General features: G+C 35.3%; 1 protein-coding gene across 2 annotated transcripts; it reads right to left on the minus strand.

Moving 5' to 3' along the window:
• Window positions 1-2,729: 2,729 nt before the first annotated feature.
• Window positions 2,730-9,084, minus strand: LOC128216467 (heat shock 70 kDa protein 12A-like). Of its 2 annotated transcripts, none has more exons than XM_052923041.1 (9): window positions 8,612-8,671; window positions 8,358-8,493; window positions 7,959-8,107; window positions 7,433-7,512; window positions 6,809-6,950; window positions 6,214-6,364; window positions 5,708-5,842; window positions 5,120-5,328; window positions 2,730-4,887 (listed from the first exon to the last, which is right to left on the minus strand). In XM_052923041.1, the coding sequence occupies exons 1-9, from the start codon at window positions 8,654-8,656 to the stop codon at window positions 4,174-4,176; spliced, it is 1,761 nt and encodes a 586-aa protein (XP_052779001.1). In that variant the 5' UTR covers window positions 8,657-8,671; the 3' UTR covers window positions 2,730-4,173. The 2 variants fall into 2 exon arrangements, with proteins under 2 accessions (XP_052779001.1, XP_052779002.1); XM_052923042.1 differs by lacking the exon at window positions 8,612-8,671 and adding an exon at window positions 8,982-9,084 and having other exon boundaries at window positions 2,732-4,887.
• Window positions 9,085-20,255: the final 11,171 nt, after the last annotated feature.

Here is a 20,255-nt window from a genome sequence, read left to right on the forward strand (position 1 = left end):
CGGAGAAATATATTTCACAGCAAAGCCATGCAAGAACAGATGTCAGGCCTGGGAATGACTTGGCCTGAAGTTCCTCAAATTGGGAGGCCCTGAAAGGATTTTGTAGTCATAAAATGTTTAATACATGTAAGGCATAATTTGACTTCAGCGGTTGACCAGATGAAAGCCATGCAGAAACAATTATTCTTTGGCTAGGGAATGGCCTCAAGATCTTAAGTAGGCATTTAAAGCTGAATTGGAGGCACTGATTATTTTTTTACAATGTTATATGTAATAAACGTATATATTATATCACCAGCTGCTGACCAGATCAAGGAGCAGGAGCAATTATCAGTTCAGTAGATGGCAGGACCTCGCAGATTAAAATGCAGATCCGCAGAAGGCACAACAAAATGGGAGGCCATGATTGTGTCTTGAAGTCAAATAATTGAATATTTGTTATATTATATTCTTTTCGTGGCTGACCATAGAAGGCAATTAAAGTGGAATTTGAGGCCCTGCTTTTATTTTATGTTCATGAAATAATATGTTTTTGTATATTTAGAAACAATTCTCCGAAGAGGGAATGATAGCACATCTGGATCCACAAAAAGCCTTGTATTTATTTTTAAATTTCATGAGATGACAAACAATAAATTATAATTATAACCTACAGCTGCTGACCAAACCAAAGCCATGCAAGAACAGTTCTCGGGTCATGGAGTGGCAGGTCCTCAAGATCCTCAAAAGGCATTTTAGGCAAAATGGGAGGCCCTGGAGATAACAAACCACACCTGGGCTCTGGAGGGGGTAGAGGAGGATGTCACTGGGCAGATTATACCACCAGAGACCATCTATATCAAGGATAAATTTGCATAAGAGATGATGGTAGTTTACGGCCAAGTTACTAAGGATATACCACCCGAGGCCATCTATATAAAAAGAAAAAAAAGGCATAACAATTAATGTTTTGTGTAAGATTTGTTGCTTGTTGCTTGAAGTCATTTTTTTGTCATTTGCCACCCAAGATCATGTTCAATTGCATGTTTTTCAAATACTAGTTTCCATAAGAATTGATCAAATGGAGGTGTTGATTTTTGGCCTATTATTTTCAGTATTGAATATTAATTGTGCCCTAAATGTCTACAAAAAGTTCATGTTCATATATATATATACTTTTCTTTTTGGCAAATTATACCACAAGAGACTGTCAATATCATATAAAATTTCACTTCTTGCTCTTTCCTTTTTGTAAATTTTCATCCAAACTCATAATGCCAAAATGGAAGATTGCATCATATTTATTGACTGTTGAACGCACACTATTCACGTGTTGTAGTAAAGATATTTGAATCTGAAAATTTAAGAAAAATCTCTCAGTTTCTATGAAAACCCTTTTGTGAATTCAGATTAATATATCACAAATTGCTCAAATGTCTTACTTTTGATAAACTTCAATCTAGTTATGAAAGTTTGTCAAAACTGCAGGCATTGTGTCTGAGTGACCAACATGCTATCAAGTAGAGTCACAGCAAGTAGATTGTTTGATGCTTAATATTATGTAAATGTATAAAGTTGTAATAAATACTACCTATAAGAATAACAGATTTATTATGGTATTATTGCAAATGCATTGTATTGTGCAATATATGTCATGTGTCAGATAAATAAAGACCTGCAATCAGCATTCTTATTATTTGTCCGTCCCAATATTCAGAAAACATGCCCATATTGAATGCCTTTGTAAGAATTCGGTCACACTTAAATGTGATGATGTATGGCCAAGTTGCTTATTGAATACCACCCCTGTACCCTTATACCACCCCTGTACCCTTATACCACCCCTGTACCCTTATAGCACCCCTGTACCCATTCACACTGAGCTGGTATTCAGTATTAGTCTTAATTGGATCTAAGAACGATGTAGCTAATCGGATTATTTGTTTTTAATAACTGACCAATAAAATGATTGAACTCGATGATGTATGACCGTAAGATTAACTTAATTTAATAGTGATCTTAATTGGATCTAAGAACGATGTAGCAAATCGGATTACTTGTTATTAATAAATGATCGATAGAATGAATAGAACTCGATGATGAATGACCATAAGATTAACTGAATTTGAATATTGAATACCACCCCTGGATCTTGCCTAACAGACATGTGTTTCCGTATAACTGAGTCTGGATATTACAACTCACAGGCAACAACGCGCCATCTCTTGGATAATGATACACAATTAAAAGCACGGCATGAATGATATTTAAGTAGGGATCTGTCGGTACAGTATATTTAATAAAATTTGACCAAATCGATAACTTGACCGTTGTTTTGAGCTTGAATGCTATTATTTATGTTGAAAGGCCATGAGTATGTTCCTCTTTAACAATTGCATTTATTTTAACAGTCAGAAAAGTTTCCAAGTGTTTCAGCTTAATATATCAATTTTGATTAAATTCGTTACATGTGCTTCTGACACCGGTTTTATAAAATTGAACAAGTAAGGTTTAAAATGAAAAAAAGTTTATTGGTGCTGAATTTTAATCGGGGGTGGGGTGGGGTGGGGGTCATACTTAACGCCCATGATCTTTGCAGATTCGGATTTCACATGGGGCATTTATCTATTTCACCAAACATATGAAGGATCGGTATTGGAGAATTGCATGTTTTTCTACTTTAGAAGGAGCAAGTTCCTATTGATATGAGGAATAGAACAATCATACCCACTTAATTCCGATATCGATAGGTCATCATTTAGATATATATGCTTAATATTTGGATATAGCACCAATGCAGTCGACAACCCAAGCCTCATTAAGATAACAAATCAAAATCGCTAAATGTGATAAAAGGACACACAAATACAAACATTTGAATTTATGATTTTACCACTTACAGGCATTATGAAAAAACAACAACACAGAAGCTTCTAAAAAGTGCATACCTGGCAGATAGACATGCTAAGGAACAAACAAGTGAAACCTAAATATTACTAGTCTACAGTGCCGTAGCTAGACTTAAAAATACACCGAGGCAGAAGGGTTTATGGGGGTCCAGAGGCATGCCTACCCCCTTGCATTCTGGAGTATCTTTTGTCAATGGTTTGTGTACATTGAGGCGAATGAAGTAAGTCGAAAAGAGTTATTTTTAGAGCTATAGAAATTGTTATATGCCCCACAAAACACACCGAGGCACTCGAGTGTAGCTACGGCACTGCTAGACATCAGACGATATAATTGCAAGAAAAAAAGAAATTGTCTACAACTAACATACAATTGACATCGTAGTGTACAACGCATTGAATCTTTTTTACTGATGTGTGACATCGCTTACGACACATGTATCTTTCGCATTTTTTTTCAATTTGAAATTTACTGTGGTTGTCTACCACGTAAATCCCAGTTAGTCTAAAAATAACGTCTGTATATTTATCTGAACTCATAAACAGATATGATTTAAACTGGGAAACCATTATGCGCTATTGTTAAACGTAGACACTCAGATGAGACAGCAACATGTATGATGCGTTTAATCTTATAATTAATCTTATAATCCCGTAAACATGTATTATCGGCTTCATACAAGCGCGCATTGACAATTATAGGCTTGTTTTGAGAAAATACTTTACTTGCCGAATTTTGGACCAGCTGGTGTCCAATCCCTTTCAACAGCATATTTTGATAAACATTAGTATATTCTCTGGTTACACGAAATAGCACTCATTGTCGAGAGTATTAAATGAGAAATGAACCGACATAAGCGTAGTATACAAGCTTACATTTGTGTCAAGGCTTATCATCTAAATACAATCAAATATTTACAATGTAGTTTGTCTACAGTGAGTATATAATAAAATCGACTTTCAGCACAAAGAGGTCTGATATAACATTGGGAATCAAATATTTCAACACGCAGCTTGTTAAATAGTGCAAATTCTTGGAATAAAGTTGCATTGTTTTCTTGGAATCCACCCAATAGTTTGCCTCGCCATGGTATTGTGTTCTAGCACAATTAAATTAGGATACAACATTATATTATTTAATCCAATCATTATGATTTGCTTGTCTGATGCAGTATACGTACTTATTTGAAAGCAACAGTTCTTGCAAACATAATACTGTAGTGCATGTACAGTGTATATTGTAATATGCACACTGACTTAAGAATTACAAGCTCATCGCCATACATTTCTACGACAAAAAGTCAATCGGAATATGCCATACATTGCCAGTGGCTTTCTCGGTACATTCGACGTCGATTTCCGTGCCACCAAATATCATTCTTACTAAAATTTTGCGGTCAGCTCCGGTACCAGTCATGGGAATGTTGCATTTGCCAACCAGTCTGCATCCTGGATCAGTAACAAGAAAAGGAGTTTTACTTTTTGCTGCGAATATCCTAATTGTCACAGTTGACGTGTGACTTGGTCTTGTGACGTATGTTTGTTCAGACTGGGCCTCTCCGACTTTCAGCGACTGTCCGGCTACTACATGCTTATCAAAGACGTCCTTACACATATTAACACCGTCAGAGTCAGTGAACTCCGCTGATTCGGGGTGTTTGCTAGAGTTAAAACGAGAATCCTTTGCAATTCCATACGTATATTTGCTTATTCGCTCAGAAATTCCTCTCGGCTCATGTCCAAACACCACGGCCCCCTTAAGAACTGCCAGACCAGCTTCATTAGGAACGATCATCTTTAATCCAGGAAAATTTTGTTTCACTGCCTTGTTGAGCATTTTCGACTCAGAAAACCCACCAACCATCAAGATTGCTTCTACGCCTCTGTTTTCTCGTTTTTGCAAAACATCTTTCACATGTTCTATCGTGCTATCGATCGAATCTTTGAAGAAGTTTCGAGCAACTGTTGGGTCCATTTTCAGCTTTTCTCCAGATAGGGACACCTTTAAGAATAGAAGTAACAATAATCAGGAGTATAGTTTAACTTGCAAATGTACGCCTGTAAGACGTGTTCTCCAAAACGTACGTTGCTGTTTGAATTACTATGCATGACCTACAATCACAAACCGATAGGCCTGGAATTAAGAGATATAAAGTTTTACTTTTTATATGTTTAATATGATTACGTGCTATATACTATAGAGTAATAAAAGAAAAACAAGCAATTTACCATACCTGTTTCGAGTAGGATGAATGGTCAACAACTTCTTTGAAATCTTTGTTAAGAAGTTCTTTGACAGTTGTGAAAAAGGAAAGCGGCATGCTCATGACGACTTTTGAATCCTTGTCCGGGTCAATGTTTCTTTTTTTCACCTCAAATCTTCGAAGAAGATCTAGGTAATCATCCAAGTGGTCATCTTTGAATTTTTTGACAACAGTTTTATCTAAAATTTCAATAGTCACAAACATGTTTTAGAGCTTTTACATTGGAATAAAATCTGGTATTTTATTTGGTGGAATTACCGTAACTATTCATTTAAACAAAATTAAACTGTTTTGTATATTCATTGGTTCATATATTTTTTTATCTTAGCAACCAAGTAAGTACTTCCTGACATCCCTTGAAAATGTGTTCAACCAGCTTTTACAAAAGGCCAAAAAGGCACTTGCTGGTAGGTAGGATATTTTTAGGCTTTATGTAAGAACGTTATTGATATCATTGGCGACATGTGTTAAAGTCATCTTCTATACAAAGCTTTAATAAATGATTTAAACTACATATTTAAACACGCACTTATTTTTCGTTTTAATTTCTTAAAATACCTGTCAAACAAGCTAAGAATTCCTCAAAAGAATCATCAACTTTTGTCCCACCCCAAGCGCCACCACTCGCCTTGTACAGCTCTTTGACGTCACCGAATGGCGTAACTTCGTGAACCGTTATGTCGACAGTTCCACCTATGCATTGTAGTAATACATTATTAAATAAATGTTATGTGTATGCGTAAATGACGGTTTACGTCCAGGCGGTTAAGAGGAAAAGACAGTTCGCTTGAGAATGAATAGCGTTCACGAAACTTTACATGCGAAGGGTAATAATAGGTAATAATAGGAACAGCGGTTTACAGTGAAAAGGATCTGCGTAATGAACTGTTTATGCACGTGAGAAAAATCCTGACTTCGTATCTTAAGATTACATCAGTAGTTGACGTTTTTGTTGAATTTAGGAAAATAGGAAAAGGTAAATATACTTTTCAGTGGACCTAAAAATGAGTATGTGAAATGTCACACACACCGTAATGACGTATCTTTAAGACGTTGCAACAAACCTCCAGCATCAAGTACAAGATACTGTTTTCCTGCTCGCAACGATCCCAAAGAGAGTTCATCCCCACTCCTTTCAACCGGAAGATGTCGACAGAAAAGTGAAGCAGCTTCCGGCTCAAGTGCAATAGACAGCATGTCCGATTTTATCCCAGCCTATGTACCAATATAGTAATGAAAATTTATCAGGCACTTGATAATGATTATAAGTTTTTGAGGCACTACTATTCCATTATCACTAATTTAGGGGGAGACTGACACAAATAGTGCAGCCACCAAATAATTTTAAGATATTGTTAAATTCAAATTTCCACATTGAATTGTTTCATCAGCTATGATTTTTTTCTATAACCATGGTTAATTCCACATGCTCGAGACTGACCACTGAATCCTGGAATTTTCTCAGAAACTTAAGAATAATGAGGGTCTGATATCAAATAGTTTTTCAAATATCAAATAGATTAAAGCGTTACACAGAAGTAAATATAATGGCTTCTGAAATTATACCGTATATTTTGCTGCTCTTGATTGATTTTTTTTTCACTCGAAGGTGAGGGTAAATAAGCTAAACACCCTCTCCATTTGGATATTCCCTCTTACCTCTTCGGCAGCTTCACGCATAAACTGTTTTGCTGCATTGTCCCATATGGCAGGTACTGTCAAAACCCAGTGTATTTCTTTTTGTAACACTGCGTCCGCTATTCGGTCGTTGGCCACATCCCATAAATCATCCTTCAGGAACCTATTAACACAATAAAGGTGTAATTATACAATGCCAATATTTCAATTTGTTGAATAATTCTGTAAGTTATGGCACTGGACACGCTTGAATACAATGTAGCCTCCAACTCCGATTAAATATAACAATGATAACCGGTTTGTCAAGTAGACACATGAATAAACATGTATCCTATGATATAAAACATTAAAAGCATTGTAAAATACATTGGGCGGGTTCTAGCGCACTAAGGTGTCCGAACTTAGAGCGCGCGCCCACTCTCTCTTCTTGGAATCAAAGAATTAGGCTCGAAACTTGGTAAGGAAAGAGTAAAGTGGCTAATCATAGCCTAAAATGGTACATTATAGTGTAGTTTCTGCATTTATATACTATTGCTGTGAAAAAGTCTACTAGAACAAATTAAGGTGAGGCGCTGCACCCTCTTGCTGAGCTTCTATAATATAACATATAACATGTAACTCGGCTGTAGCTGGACAATAACTTACTTTATGGCCAACGCAAAAACAGTCCTTGCCAATAATTTCCGACCATTTTCATCTTCCAATTTCGAATTTCGAATGAGTTTCTGAAATGAAATGAACGTGTGGATTTATATTGATTATTCTTTTTGATTTGTGAATATCTTTAACAGCAATAGAAAATTCTGTAAAGACTGAGTACTGAGTGCAGGCTTAATAAAGTCACAAACATTCAATATTGTAAACGTAATAAACATTTTGCGTAAAAAAACAAACATGTAATGAAGTACTGTTTTTGGATCAAATTTGTACTCTCTGTTGTTTTTTTCTTGTTCGTTTGTTTTGTTGATATTTTCCATTGAACAAACATTAAGTTTTTGACTACAATGTCTATCCCTATTCGTGGAACTAGTTTTTCGGGTAAAGCAAAGCAAGTCGATATTTTTACGTTAGAAGATCGCAAGGAAAAAAAAAAAAGGTATTCCAAAGCATTTGTTGAAGTATAGATTGCAATTGTGCATAATTTTACTATTCTTGTTAAGGAAAGCTGTACCTGATTCCATAACTTCATTTTGAACCTCCTGAAAAAGTACCAGTCGTTATGTTCTTCTTCTTCAATAAGTTCGGTGTATTTGGCTTCAGCATCAAAACCGAATGAATCCAATGTTTTCCCGTCAGGCTTTATCAGAACACAAGTAGGGCCTGAAAAAAATTGTGCATGGCAAATGCGGAAAGATGCATTCCGAAATGTGATATTTTATAAACCTTTAGCTTTTATACGCCAAAACAATAAAACGATTAATAATCTCAAACCATTCAATATATGCTAAGATTTACCTTTACCTAGGTCCGCAATCTATACTCCTTTTCTTGAAATTCTTGACCTATATCGAAATTCAAACCATGTAAAATAAGCCAAACAATAACATAGCTGAAAAACAAATATTGGTACCTTTTTGCGACTCATGTCCTTGCCATTGCTTGGCGGATACTTGCGTCGGGTCGCTGTCATACTCATGCTTGAATGAGAACGCCCAGCTAGAGTACGTTGTCCCGAAATCGATCGCTGCTACCAAGAGGTGTTTTGACTATTGAAAAACAAAATCAAATAATCTTAAATTCTCCAATGTTTTGAATTTAATGCAGAGACAAGAATGGAAGACCACCGTACATATCGGAACAGAAAACGACAGAAGAAAAACATACATAGGGTTGGAATATAATTGTTGTCGATTTCCTAATATCATTCATGCAAATTTTCTAAAAACAAAATATGAATAATGTAGAATAGTTCTAGAATGTCACTATTATTTATGTCAATTAATGTTTGTTTTGTAATGGCGCTTTTGAAATGCAAGACATGTCTCGACTCGGCATTAAATTCGCCCAAACACAGTCTTATTTTCTGAAAATGTATTTACTTCCTTGTTAATGGAATAATAACTAAAGTCTCTTTTTTCTTTTTCAGTGTTACAAATATGATAAAAAGTCCTATACTCAATAACTGCGAAAATATATCACAACGCATTTTAATGAAATGATTTTATTTAATGAATAATACAAAGTCCCTACTTACCATTTCGGCATTCACCTGCGGAATGAATATATCTCGAGTCTTGTTATTCCATGAACACAATTTACATCCGGGTTTGGAGAACGCGCTGTCAGAATGAATAAATGAAAAAACTTTTTAAAAGTGCGCGTAATCTTAAAATAGCTCATAAATTATATTTCAGAAGGAAGTTATACTTTTTGAATATTAAATGAATGCGGACGTTTACAAATTGAGTGTACTGTAGTTTAATAAAACTATTATGATGCCAATGAATAATTAAGATGACGCTCGTTCACATAAATAATATGACACTTGTGTCATCTGTTTGTACAGAATGTTTATTTGTATACCGGTGCAATGATATTGATATTATCTTTTATGAATAAACCTATAGATGCAGATGTAAAACAGCGTGGAAGAAACTGCCCTTTTAATCTTTTGCAAAGTTTGAAATGTATGTTATTGTACAAATGTCGTCGTCTCAGTGCTGTATTGTTTTATCTGCTGAATGCGATACATGAGAATGTTATATTATAATATCCAGCTCTTTCTAGCTATGTTGTTTTATCCTTGTACAGGTTTTTTTTGGACAAGGGCACTTGTGGCCTAGTTCATAGCCATAAACGCGATACCTGCATTCTCAAGCCGCATCTGGGGGTTCACTGACGTAATGTATTCATACGCTGTATTTTGATTGGATTGCGGTTAGCGAATTTGAATAATCAAAGTAGTACAAGAACTGATAACAATGAAAGCATCCAATAATAATAGTTCTCCTAACAATTCAAGCTAACTGTATGTTCTTTTAATGAAGCACAAGAAATGCATACGTAGCGAGTGAGTTAATCGGGTCAACTACATGAATGTTCTTGCATAGGTCAGATTATATGCAATAAGAATATGAACATATTGGAAAAGTACGCATCGAAATTTTTCCGTTCAATGCTCTGTATTGATAGACTGGTACCCTCTTTCTCTTTTATCCGAAATGAAACCAGTATCAGCTAACCGCGGTGCCCGTCGCGCATTCGAAATGTCTTGTGAATTCATACGTAAAGCGAATAAAGCGTGCGGTCTAAGTAGAAAACAACCAGGGAAGTTGGTTTAAAAAAAGTATTGTTATCCTTTGTATATAGAATGTTTGTATTCCGAAGTCGGTCCCTGTTCTTTTTTTCGACATAATTTGCATGTTTCCGTGATATTTTCTTTTCGATACAAAGTTTTTTTAACTAATCATCGCATGGCACTTAGCTCATTTTTAAATACAACATGATTTTTGGTATTTATTGTTCAAAGTAACTGCAAAACAAGTCCAGATGTCTAGAAAGACTATGTCAAACCCTGACCAGATATAATTTCTTGTCTTTTTAAATTACCAACTTGGCAATGGTTTTATCATAACATAGGATATTGGTTTTAAAGAACATTATGTGGAATGAAATATCATAAGTGGCACTAAATTGAACATTATTTATAGTTCTCATTGATATTACACATAGCCCCAAGTACATGTTGATCTAAGATTTAAGGCTTGGATGGAGTCAGGGCAAGAAAAATGCATGTTAATACATTGTACTTTCCAACCCAAGAACTGTTTGTATATTCAAGTAAATAAAGCAATCCCCACACCAAGGAACTGCAGTATTGCTTAACCAGCTTAATTGACATTATGAGTTGGAGTTCAAATTGCTGCAATTAAAGGCACATCTAGTTTACAGAAGTATTCAAACTTTGATTTAGCAACCTTAATATAGTTATATGAACTACTTTTGCGAAATGAAAGCTTTTTTAGATTTACAAGGACGGGTGAAAAGTATTTGCCAAATGTACTGCAACACCTGATACCTGTTGACTAGGAATCCAACAAATTCTTGGCACTTCAAATGTTACAGTACTATTCAATTTGGAGTGTCTGAAAAGAAAGCTTTTTGATTCTACATTCAACATCTTCTTTCTGTATGACATATTGGACCAGGAGAATCATGAACCTACAACCTTTTGCATCTATTGAGATAGGGAGCGTTCAGGACAGTGACAGAGGACAATACAAGAATGGCCAACTGCTGCATTTATTGAGTTATCTAATGCATACAAATTAAGACGGAGAAAATAATTCTTAATTTTTCCAAACTACTTCCTTAAGCATCTTGTATGTAGTTGTCTTTTACAATAATTGTTCAAAGTTACAATGGCCCTGTGGATTAAAGATGATCTGTCCACGGGCTAACATGTTTTGTACATAATAGGGTTATAAGTACTGCATTTTGATCCAGGAGGTTGTATTCAACTCAAGTAGATTTTTGCAGATTTGAAAAATCAAAATCTACAAAAAAACTACCAGAATCAAATATGACATTCGGCCATATCCGGATCAAAACGCAGTACTAATAACCCTTTTATTATATACATTACTGATAAGATCACTTAGAAGCCACATCTTTGCATAATAAATTTCATTTTAAGGATGCACTCATTGCTTTAATGACGTCAATTTAATATTGCGCAACATACTTGTTATGACGTGACGTCACAAGAGTGGTATATATGGCCGTATTGCAGTGGAGCGGAATATGGGTTAAAGTATTTTGTGATATGTATTGCATGTGGATTGATGATGGGTATATAATAAAGAATAAAATTATGTTTGGTATTCCATTCTCACTAGCAGTGTGATTAAATGCTGACACCATGTTATGAAATTTGATGGTCAAAGTATTTAAAAGACATTTCAATATTTCATACTTTAAAAACGATATTCATCTCATCTTAGTCTACTCAACTTGCTTTGCTATGTACAAACGTCTGCAGCAGTAATATGAATAGCATTAGACAGAAAGCAGTGCTTAGTATTCATCAACAGCACTAAGTTATCATGGTAACATGTTATATGAATTGAATACCAAGCACAAATTAAGAGGGAGAAAATAATTCTTCACTTTTTAAATAAAAACTACTTCCTAATAGCATTGTGTAGTCTGACATAGGTGTAAAATGTAGATGTATTTTTCAAAGATTGTTCAAAGTACGGCCCTGTGGTTTAAAGCTCCCCTGAAAAAGCTTTAGCCCCCCCCCCAAGACACACACCCCCTCACTCTACGCACACTTAACTAGATTTTTCAAATTTTCTTTGCAGCTTGCAAGCAGTTTTAGTCTGAAGTTTAAGCTAGCCCATCAAACAGTGACCCCTTGTGATGTGAGCCGATTTTGACTATGCTTAGAACATGGTTGTCAACATTCCCCTAAATGAAGCCCTAGTCTATCAGTGCCTTCAGCATTTTGATTTAAGTAATAGGCTATGCTATAAGTTTGTTATAGCTCCAAAACGTAGTTGTTTTGGGCGCGTAAGTGTATGGAGGCTATTCGTTGCCAAAAGTCCAGACGTGTATGTGTGTATTTTAGGTTTGTTACATTGATGATTTACCAATTTACATTTTACAACTGCCAACTCATCGGTTGTATGTTTACATTTTACACCGATTGGAGTTTTATTCTCGTTGCATCTATTCAACAGACGATTTATTTGTGTTTATAAAGTTGTGTACAGTTGTTTGGGGTATTCCGGATCTTGGTTAGTTCCGGATCAAAGCAGGTGAAAACAATCAATTATGAAAATTGTAATAAAAATTGTCTTAAACAGTTAGTTGATATTGGAAGAGTTAACCTTTTTAAAGAATTCAAACAATTATTTGTTTACAAATTGCGACGTTCGTGACCTATTTTTTTTTGTGTCAGACAATCGGACATGCGCACTCGCTCTTTAAAAAGTACGGGAAAATTATGGCGTTTCAATGAAAACATCGGAGTCTTACCAGTAAGTATTGTTTAAATGCATCATATTTATAGATCAAAATGTTCACAAATATGTCCTTTATGACCCAAAATAAGCCAATATTATATCGGCCGCCTGTGTAAATTGCCACATGTTACGATATGATATTGATCGTTCAGGTAGTTACGGATCACGTGACTTCCAAATTGATATTCAATGGGGGATTTTCTCAAATGTATTTTGAGCTGTCAAACAGCTTTTATGTGTTGTATTTTTCAAAAGAAATTGAATATTTATGCTTATTTTCATTTTAATGTTTAAGTGAATTATTTGAATGATCATTTAGACATATCCAGGATATATCTATGATAGTTTTGTTTAATGGAACTTTGGATTGAAAATTATAAGCTTTAAAAAACAACTTATTTACTTGAACTTAGTCTTGTGTCTTGAAATACATGTAATTTAGTTGAATTGTTATTTTCAGAAATGGGAAAACCAAAACATCAAAGCCCAGCTGTGAAGAAAGCTAAATGTATTAAAAAGAAATACCAAAGTGGATCCCCCAGGAAAGCCCTGAGATGTAGGCGAGCCATTATCGCAATCGAAATAAGAAAATCTTCAGAATTTTATGGTGTATCCTATGGTTATTTACACAGGCGGCTTTCTGGAGAAGTTGATTTAGTTGATGTTTCTAATAATTACCAGTACATCTTGCACATTAATATTTTGTTCATCTGTAACTGCCTTGAAATTGATATACATGTACATTTGTAAATATAGTGAATCTTAAAAACAAATACACTTCACCTGTTTTGTGATATTCAAATTCAATTTCCTACTAAAAACATAAAATTTAGTGAATATACCTAATTTAATTTTGATCAATTAAATACTTTCTGTTTCAGGTAAAAACCAGTGAGCCAGTTCCTGGTCCTTCAGGCACAACTGATGCTACTTTGTTGAAGACTATTGTGTTGGAGAAAAGTGTTATTAAGGGATACCATGTCTACAAGATCAAGCCACCTATTACGGATCCGCCTACTAAACTTAGGGTGGACTGTGAATACACTAACATCGTAGACAAAGAGGCATGTCTTGTGGCTGCCAGACCTTGAGACATTTAATGAACATATTCATGACATGGTTACAGACCTAAGTAGACAATTGAAATTATCCGACATTGCCGGCCTTCCCATTGGTCATGTACCAAGAACATTAGCAGGGTTTTTCAGAAGAGTTCTTGACGAGGAGGGAAGTATTTACGCCATTACAACTGGTGAACCATGTCCAAGCTTTCCTCCCTGGCCAGCACTTAACGGGAAAGGAGGGGGTGCTGTTATCCCATGCTCCTATTTCATCTCCTGTCCATCAAGAACATTTGAAATGTCTGTCTCCCTGTTGCGCTCAGCATTGGAAACAATGCAAGTAGGTTCAGCTATGAACGTGTCATTTATTAAGTGAAAAGAACAGTTGTGTAATTGATGCTTAATGATACTGGTTAAAATCTTCCAAGTGTGTAATCATGTTTTTTAAATGTGATTTTTTTTATATAAGTCTAGTCAAACTTTGATTCGTTTTGTACACCTGGTATGTGATGTTATAAGTGTGAGTATTTGTTAATTGATGCTTGATGATACCCTATTGACAGGGTAAAATCTTCAAGTGTTTTAAAAATGTGATTTTATAAGTCTAGTCAAACTTTTATTGTTGTGTATACCTGGTATGTGATGTTATAAGTGTAAGTATTTGTTTGTATACCTGGTTTGTGATGTTATGAGTGTGAGTATTTGTTAATTCCTGTCTTATAACTGGAATCTTAATGAATGTATGTTCTAAAGTTGTGTTAGTTTGTTATTTAATCCTAACATGTATGTTTAAAATACAATCTAGTTAAATCATTGTTCTCTTTTAAAATGCCCCCTTTGTTAAATTTGAATATGACATGTCCACAAGGCATATATAGGAATACATTGATTAACTGGTACTAATGTATGCCCCAACTTCTTAATTCAATGTGAAACACATTATATACTTCTAATTTAGTGAAGTGTAACCATTTGACAAAGTTTTATAACTACTTTGAGAACTCCCATACTTTGATCCGAAACTGCCCAAGGTGAACCGGAAGTAACCAAATTGGTAAGGTTATTCAAGCGTGTAAATATCAATAAAAGCCGTAACATTTTGTTACAAACAAGTTTGGTTCAACTTAGGAATAGTTTGTCTTTCATGTTATTTAAAAAAAAAAAATCATACCAATGGATTTGAACTAAAAATACGCGAAAAGGTTGTTACTGATCCGGAATACCCCAAACTACTGTATGTTAAACACACGTCATTCTGTGAAAGTCACATGCCGAGTTTTAAATTGCGGTGAGCAGATGACAGAGTTCAGTTCATAGTTCTACAAAGTGCATTGTATAGTGGTGACTTTTCATTCGCAGTTGACCATGTTTACGAGATGAATTTAATTTTATTTATAGATAGCTTCGCCTTAACCATGTCTTAACTCCGCCTTAACCATGTCTTAACTCCTCCTTACGTCTTTCGGAAATTTCCGCTATCACTCGGCTCTATTTTAACCAAATTTGGACCATTGACATTGCGAACCTTATTATGGACATTACGAATCATCTATATTATGACACTATGGACTATGATTTGGAAACAGGATGGATTATAAATTATTTCATGCCGAATAAAATAATATATGATATTACTACATGTTTTTGTCTATATAATAGTAATTAATACGCACATATGACATGAAATGAGATGTATGCAAAATGATACTTGACTCAAACACAACAAAATGTAAGTCATAAGCATTAAATTATACTTCAAGAATGAAAAGTCCCATCGTCTTATTTTTCTTTTAAAGCTGCATTCTCACAGATTGACCGTGTTGACAACTATTTTTATTTTTTGTTTTGGAATTAGCCTATTTTTGCGTAAATGTCTGCATACCAGTGGTATAAGACTGCTGACAAAAGATCAGATACAGTTTTTCAGTTTTACGTTCGCAAATTGATGTTTTATGGCTAAAAGTGATACTACAGTAACGTTAAAAAAAGAAAAATGTCGGCAGTTTTCCAAACAATTTAGATCTGTTTTATTGTGAGTGATCTTATTATTTGTATAGAAAGCATTGCTGCCAAAATCAGCCGATTCTGGAACAAAAAAAGGTTGTCAAAACTGTCAATCTGTGAGAGTGCAGCTTTAAATTACTATAAACACTATTTTAAATTCTACCATTAGAGGACACTTTCTTGCCTTTTTGCAATGTTTAAGATTGCAAGTAGTATAAGATGATTTAAAATTTACGAAGAAAAAAATCTAAATTTTTATTAAGTTGAAATTATTCACTAAGATGCCCCAGACGTTTATTACCTGGTAGCTAGAACTGTATGGATAAAATACACTAAGATTACAACTTCATATAACTCGTACATTATACTGTAAAGAATATTATTTAATGGTAATTAATGAAGTATTTTAATGATGAAGTCATTGCTAATAAACAATTATTACTTGCTGCTACCTTTTATACACCACCCACACTCAACAGCCAGGGCTTTTTTTCACATTTAGGTGAATCCATAACTGGGGGACACAAGTGGGTTGGAGGGCTGTTCTTCCATCCACATGGATATTTTGTTTCAATGATGTATTGAAATTAAACGTTTACACCATACATGCTTATTAAGATAGTAAATGTATAACATCAGACAAAACTAGGTGGATATCATTATGATGTCCATCAAAGTTTCGTGGGTTTGCTGGAGCAGGTTTTGAACAGGGACTTGCGTTAGAGGGGCGTTACTTAGGGGCACAACTTTTTGGACATGATCCCTCGAGTGGGCATGACATTTATATGTTTAAAATGTGGGAAGTGGGGTTTAGGGGTACTCCCCCTAGAATTTTTTTAATATTTTTAGTCTGAATTGGTGCATTATGGCGTAAATAAGTACTTTGAATTGGTGCATTATGGCGTAAATAAGTACTTTTTTCTGAAAAATATATCTCCCCCCCCCCACACACACTGAACGACCCGCCCATGGTCCACTTGTAAATATAAAATAAATGAACAATTTTTGCTTGCTTGGGTATATAGGTAAAAAATAAACTGACAGTGGCAGTATAAATCTTGGTCCGTGAGCCCAGCTCAGATACACCCAACTGCAATTGACTAAATAATATGGTGATTTATAACCCATTTAGGAACATTGATCGTCAAAATAAAATAAAAATGAAGTTAATTTTAGTTTTTATTGTGAAATAAAGAGAAAGTACTCGGACTTACAACCGGGAATTTACAGGAGGTAGGCGAAGATGTTACCCCCCTTGCTTGATTGTACGGAAATAAACGAAAGAAAATCTGATTCGTTAGCTCCGCCCATTCACCTTCGTTTCTTTCGGTGACATTTACCATATAAGGTATAGGCGCAGTCTGTACGAAAGTCATTATCACATTGCAGGACACGAGGTCCTGCAATACAGTCTACATTGCAGGACCGGACTAGTTTTTGCAGGACCAAAATTTTTATGTACATCTTAGTGAAAGTCAGAGCTTCCAACTGGGTCTAAAATCCAAGTCAATGACTCTTGAGATCTGATTTTCAAGAGTCAATATCAGATCTCCAAGTGTCATTGTTCTTTTTTTCTTAATACTTGGTCTTTCTTCATAAATTATAGTTCTCATCTGTCATAAGATGGCATTGCAAGGTACATGATTATCCATACGTCCAAAACTGAAATAATAAAAAAAAACAAATCCAGTGTTTTATTAGGATCAGCTGTATTAATCCACTTTTCATTCTAGAAAAATCGTCTATCCTTGTAATTCTGAACTTGTCAATTCACTTTTGTAAACATGGACTTGTTGGACTGCAAATGTTCATTTTACGAATGCGAGTGTCGACTGTACGATTTCAGTTTTACATTTGCATGATTCGGCTTTCTAAATTACATCATCATATTGTTAAAGGCAAGTTATATACGATCTATGTTTTAGTGAGTTTATACAGGGTAGATATGACAAATATACATTTTGACTACTATAATGACAAATGACAAATCAAAACGGAAAAACTGACGAATAGAAACAACAAATAGCACGTGACAAATGTAAGAGATATTTAGTACGATTAAGAAGCACATTGTGGGAATTACACGTCTGGACTTTTGGCAACGAATAGCCTCCATAGAAGTGTTCTTCATCAGTCAAGCAGCGATCCTTTATTGTGTTGTTGAACCAAATGAATGATGAATTTGCATTGTCATGTGCAATCAAATTGTTTAAAAATAAATAACAACACAAACAGTCATTTATTATAAAAGTGTAATACAATACCAACATGTTCTATCTCAAGCCTCTTCACCGAAATTGAGCGGTTTCGTTATGTTGACCCCCATAATCTATAATACCACGACACCCGGTCATTATTCTTAAGAAAAAGTGACTCATTTTCTGTAAAAGAAATGACAACCCCTCCTATGTAATATTGACTCTTGTCTAAAAAACAATGACCCCGCCCTACAGAACCAACTATTTAATATTATCCTTTAGATAAACATAAACAAGCATAAGTCTTATAACTACAATTGTTACGACTGCAGCTATTGCTATTTCTACTATTACTATTACAACTAATAGTGATAAGGATGATGATGATGATGATGATGATGATGATGATGATGATGTTGCTATCCCCACTACTACTACCACTACCACTACCGCTACTACTACCACCACAACCACCACCACCACCACCACCACCACCACTACTACCACCTACTACTACCACCACCACCACCACCACCAAGAGCGATATAGCTTGTTATATAGATGTTAAATATTAAGCAGTTGAAATGTTAGCCCACGTCAGCGCGCACAGGTCTGGGATACAATTTCAACGACTTCATTGCCAAAATGACGTTACGTTCGCATACAATTTTGCGCGGTTTTCTTGAAAAACAACAATTAAATGTCATTTTATACCCTTTATAGGCATATATTAAACAAACAATTATCGTCTACATAAACCCAGACAAATAAAAATAAAAAAACCCAAAGTAGACGAGAAAGAAACGAACCATTTTGAAAAGAAATAAATCAATTTGCACAACTGACATGAAAATAAATGATTATTTACTATTATTTCATTCAGTTAACGCAATGCAGGCGATTGATCTGCGCACAGTGTGCACGTTTTTAAATTCAAGGCTAGGAGCCCATGCATAAGATTTTCAAACTATGTATTTATAGTGTTAGGATAAGCCATTTACCAGATTTCCTAACCGATCCCATTTTTTGCACTTGACCTAACGTTTTGTATTTTCACCGGACATTTTGTTCTGACGACATTTTGTTATCATTTTGGGCATATCTTATCAGTAGCATCGTTAAATAGTTGTACACACCCACGCGGCGGTAGTACAATCAAATGAAACTCACACTGGTTCTGATGTCATGTCTTATAGCATCGTTGAATAAACATACACACCCACGTGGCGGTAGTACAGCCGATGGATAACTCACACAGGGTCTGATGTCATGTCTTATGGCATCGTTAAATAAACATACACACCCACGCCGCGGTAGTACAGCCGACGGACAACTCACACTGGGTCTGATGTCATGTCTTATGGCATCGTTAAATAAACATACACAACAACGCTGCGGCGGTAGTACAGCCGACGGAAATCTCACACTGGGTCTGATGTCATGTCTTATGGCATCGTTAAATAAACATACACAACCACGCCGCGGCGGTAGTACAGCCGACGGACAACTCACAGTGGGTCTGATGTCATGTCTTATGACATCGTTAAATAAACATACACAACCACGCCGCGGCGGTAGTACAGCCGACGGACAACTCACACTGGGTCTGATGTCTTGTCTTATGACATCGTTAAATAAACATACACAACAACGCCGCGGCGGTAGTACAGCCGACGGACAACTCACACTGGGTCTGATGTCATGTCTTATGGTGTCGTTAAAGAAACATACACAACCACGCCGCGGCGGTAGTACAGCCGACGGACAACTCACACTGGGTCTGATGTCATGTCTTATGACATCGTTAAATAAACGTACACAACCACGCGGCGGCAGTACAGCCGAATAACATGGAAGCAGTGGTGGCGGTGTTATAAAATGACCCCCTATTAGTTATATGAATTTGCAAAAGGACATAATTTAGTTCATATTCTACTCAAGTTTTTGTTTGACAGCAGTCTCTTGTTAATGCTTAACACGATACTTATCATTATATTGTCATCGTTTACGGTTTAAATAAAAATAAGTTGATATCAGTTATCTTGGCACTATTTCAAGATTTTACCTATCGACACAGACACACTTATTTGTTATTTATCTGAAGCAGGAAGTTATTCATTCAGTGTAATGCCACTCACGACAAATCAAACAATTATCATCGAGTAGTGATAACAGTTTTTGGAATATGTTTTTATGGCATTTAGTATTCACTTATTAACTCCTATAGTGTAGGAGA

Source organism: Mya arenaria, chromosome 14, assembly GCF_026914265.1.
Source record: "Mya arenaria isolate MELC-2E11 chromosome 14, ASM2691426v1".
In the NCBI taxonomy this organism is placed as follows: domain Eukaryota; kingdom Metazoa; phylum Mollusca; class Bivalvia; order Myida; family Myidae; genus Mya; species Mya arenaria.